This window comes from Antrostomus carolinensis, unplaced genomic scaffold (assembly GCF_000700745.2).
Source record: "Antrostomus carolinensis isolate BGI_N321 unplaced genomic scaffold, ASM70074v2 scaffold2387, whole genome shotgun sequence".
Classification (NCBI taxonomy): Eukaryota; Metazoa; Chordata; class Aves; order Caprimulgiformes; family Caprimulgidae; genus Antrostomus; species Antrostomus carolinensis.
The window spans coordinates 34,330-38,171 of NW_010326430.1; the positions used below are offsets into that span (position 1 = coordinate 34,330).

The window sequence follows — 3,842 nt, forward strand, 5'->3', positions numbered from 1 at the left end:
AAAATTTCTTTGCATAGATCTTTACAAACAGGCTTCAACTTTCACCTGCTTGCACCAGTGATGGAAGAGCAGCAGATGGATAGAAGGGGTTGCAAGGTGCCTGGTTTGCATCATGCAGAACCACCAGAGGTCAGGCGAAAACTAAAGCTGAGCAGTTTAATTCAGCCTGACTTCTGTCAGTGCAGCAGAAACTGCAGAAGGCTTACAGGACATTTACTGCATTCCTTCTGTTCCTGGGAAACTGCATCTTTCCAGAGCACTTTCTAGCTCTTTGTGTTATACACAAAGGCCTCTGGTTTTGCCTAATGCTTTTTGGAGCTGGTGGGACTGTCACAACCGGTTTGAAGACTTTCCTGCTAATCAGCCTGGAATTACCCTTTCTTTTCATCCCATCACACATATCATACTTCTCTTGTGAAGTCTCAGATATGATCATAACAAAGAGTACATTTTTGAAGAGGAAGAATTTGGCTTGGACAAGTTACATGCAGCTTGTACAAGTAGTGGTCAATTTTCGCAACATTAATAACCCTTTTTGAAGAGGTGATTTTCAGGGTGAGCACGCACAGGGGTTGGGTGCTTGCTCCTCTAGCAACTATGAATGCCTAGATGATGGAGTAATGCAGCCTCCAATAGTGCAAGAAATAAAGTGCTATAAGTTCTGGGCCTCTCCAAACAACCTCGCTTCTCCCTCAGCTTTCTCCTCTCCATCGTGCTGGGTGATGAGAACAGCAGTGTTGCTGCTGCCTAACACCAGGGACCATCCCACTTGTAGTCCACACACTGGATTTAGCCTACAGGACAGTTTGTGCCTTCCACTGGGATAGGAGAGGATGGACAGTGGAGGAAGTCTTGCAGCTATTGAATACCTTTTAATTCCTTGCACTTCTAGGTGCTTTGACCCATTAGACATTCCCATGTTCACATGGAAGGAGCAAGTCTCCACAACAGGAATCTGGCCTGTGGTGGTAGAAAAAACTTGCCAACACAGAGTGTGAGCTTAGCACCTCCGTCTCATGGGAGCACCACTGTGTTCAGCTATAGCCAAAGACGCTGAGCAGATGGGGATGAGGAGGTGAAACTTGTGCAGAGTGGCTCAAACCCCATTTTTGGGAGAATAATGAACAAAGGGGCACAACAGATATAACACAGAAAATAAAACTTAGAGCAACAAAAGTCAGAGGCTTGTCTATTGTCAGGGTTAAAGTTTGAGCAGCAAAGTGGTGCCTGTGGCTGTGGTGTGGTCATAGGCTTGGGATCACATGCTCTGAGTCTGTAGACATGAGATGGATAGAGGAAAACTGGCAGCAGGACAGACTTTCTTCTGCCGTATTAGGTCAGCATGCTTCATCCTTGACTACAAGGGATAACAGAGGAGTAACAGCGTAGTTCACACAGCCAGCCTGCTCAGCCTTTAATTGTCCAGCTGACTGGCAGTCAAAACAGCCTATGCTATTGAGAGCTGCTTGTAACTGTCCTGGATGAGCTCGGCTCTGGTAGGAACTGAAAATAGGGTCATATCACATAGACTGCAAAATGTATTTGATGACCTGCAATGGATGTGAGCCAGTAATTTGGAAGTGATTTACTTGATACTCCTTTTACCAATTATGGATCTTGGGCATGGTAATCTAATTTTAACGTAGTAGTGAGGACCATGCCAATATACTGTTTGTCTCCTCTTGTGTCTTGGTGTCAGCCAAGAGGCAGTAGGACTGGTAATGACTAAAACCTAACTTTCTCAGTATCACACTTGCAAAGAACCATAATATCTAACCTTTAAATGCTCCCTATACAAGTTAGACCACAGAAACCAGCTGGAGTCCCAGCTACTCTCATGTTGTCACCAGGCCACCTCATTAACCTCATGACTTGTTAAACACAGTTCTGTCAAACTTTGTTCTGCAGCCTGCCCTTATTCAGATACTAACTAAACAAACTCCCACTAGCTCCCTTGGGGATCATTACATCTCTCTGCATTTATGCTGCGGCAGCAGAAGTTTAAGCTTGGATTGTAATCATAAAGAAATTAACTTGCTGATTAAAAATGGTCCTTTAAGCAACACGCATTTGAATAATCCATCATAAAAACAAATGAGTCTGTAGCAGTGCTTTTGACTTGATAATCTTTTTTTCTGCTTAAAATTTAAATCAGCTGCATTTTTTTCTCTCAGTCAGCAGCCTATAGGAAAATACAATGAATTACTAAAAAGAAAGCAATACCCGTGGTGTGAAATGTATATTTGAGATCTGTCACTGCAAGATCAATTTGTACATCATGGACCTAATTTTTGTCTGAGATACCCTCCAGGCAATTTCATTGACGCTAGTTGTGTTACAAAAAAGTAAGTTAATGCAGAAAATTTTGTTTCAGATGTTTGCAGAGTGTTTTGAAGGTAAAAGAACTGCACATGCCAGAGCTGATCAAGTTCTTGTTGAAATCTGTGGTGAAGATCCTCTTTAATTCAACAGGAGCTGCTGGATCAGGTCTGGTGAATGCAGCAGAGCCGTGTTTACAAGTAAGCATTTGGAAATAATGACAGTTCAGTCATTTTAAATATTGCATATCTCTCCCTATCTATAGGTGCAAAACAAACCATTAACAGTTCCCAATAGGTGCCTACTTTTAGACAAAGTCACTCAATTTATGGCTGCTATCTGTACTGGTTGTGTGATGAATATAAGAAGTAAGAGAAGATTTAGGTGGCTGGAGAAAGACACAAAAGGACATCTCTAATTTATATGAGACTATAGTTTCACTGTTCCTGAAACTAAAGAAAAGCAAATTCAAATCCCCTTGCTTCACACTTTCCCCCATCACAGTTCCACTTTTCTAGATGTTTGTACAGTCCACAATAATTCACATCTTTCATCCCCAGCCCATGCCACAAGCCCTCCATGTCTCTATTTTTAAAAATCAGCCTTTATCAGTACTGATCTCAGCATTAGCAACCTGATATTCCTCACCTTTTGGTCCAGGTAAGATTGTGTGTGTCGAGCAGACATCTGTTGTAGGTCGATTGTCAACATCAAAACCAAAAATCTGAACTTGGAAGATGAAAAGCACTACTAGGGTCCCGTATTTCCTTAGTTGTTGTTCTTTCTTGCTGCTCATCCTTGCAGCTTCTCAGGAAATGCCTTTCGTTGTTACAGTCTTAACAAATGTAGCTGATTCAAAAATAAATGCTCTGCTAACTGAAGCAGTGCAAAGATTGGGAGCTACATGCAAGAACAGCTAAATAAAGTGAAGAAACGAGTTCGACGATGCTGTAGTTATTTCTGTCCTGCACATTATCCAGGATATTTAGTTAACACTGACAGCTGTTTATTCCAATTTATCTCTTATCTGTGAGATGTTTAGCTGCTTTTGCCATGGAAAATTTCTTCAATATATGGAGATATGTCTTTTGTAATTTTTTTTTCCTTTTGGCACTAAGACTTCATGCCCAGCTTTTCACTTACACAAGAGACAAAAGACTTTGGTATTGTATCCAATCCACGTGAGTACTAATTAGTTATAGAATACTTGTGGCTAGTTTTGTGCTGGCAGAGTAATGCAGACTCCCTATAACATGTAGAGAGACTTTTCCACAAAAGCTTTCATCCAAGGAGACCTTTAGTGGCAACAGACAACCTGCCAATCTGCTGTGGGTGGAAGTCACTGGTGGAAGTCACACCCTCTGGGTGCCATGTACCCATAGCACCCAGAGCAGCAAATTAAAAGTTGATGTTACCAATGGGTGATTGAGCCAGAAACCCACAAATGATGGTTTTATGCTTACAAATTGCTCCACAATGGTTGTTCCAAGCCCAGATTAAGTTGGTAGACACAGTACAGAAGG

General features: G+C 41.8%; 1 protein-coding gene across 1 annotated transcript in view; it reads right to left on the reverse strand.

Moving 5' to 3' along the window:
* Positions 1 to 3,411, reverse strand: part of COLEC10 (collectin subfamily member 10) — a 21,366-nt gene extending 17,955 nt beyond the window's left edge. The window contains exon 1 of the mRNA XM_010171558.2: positions 2,968 to 3,411. Within this exon, the coding sequence (XP_010169860.1) occupies positions 2,968 to 3,115 (148 nt within the window). The 5' untranslated portion in view covers positions 3,116 to 3,411. The remainder of the gene's footprint in view (positions 1 to 2,967) is intronic.
* Positions 3,412 to 3,842: the final 431 nt, after the last annotated feature.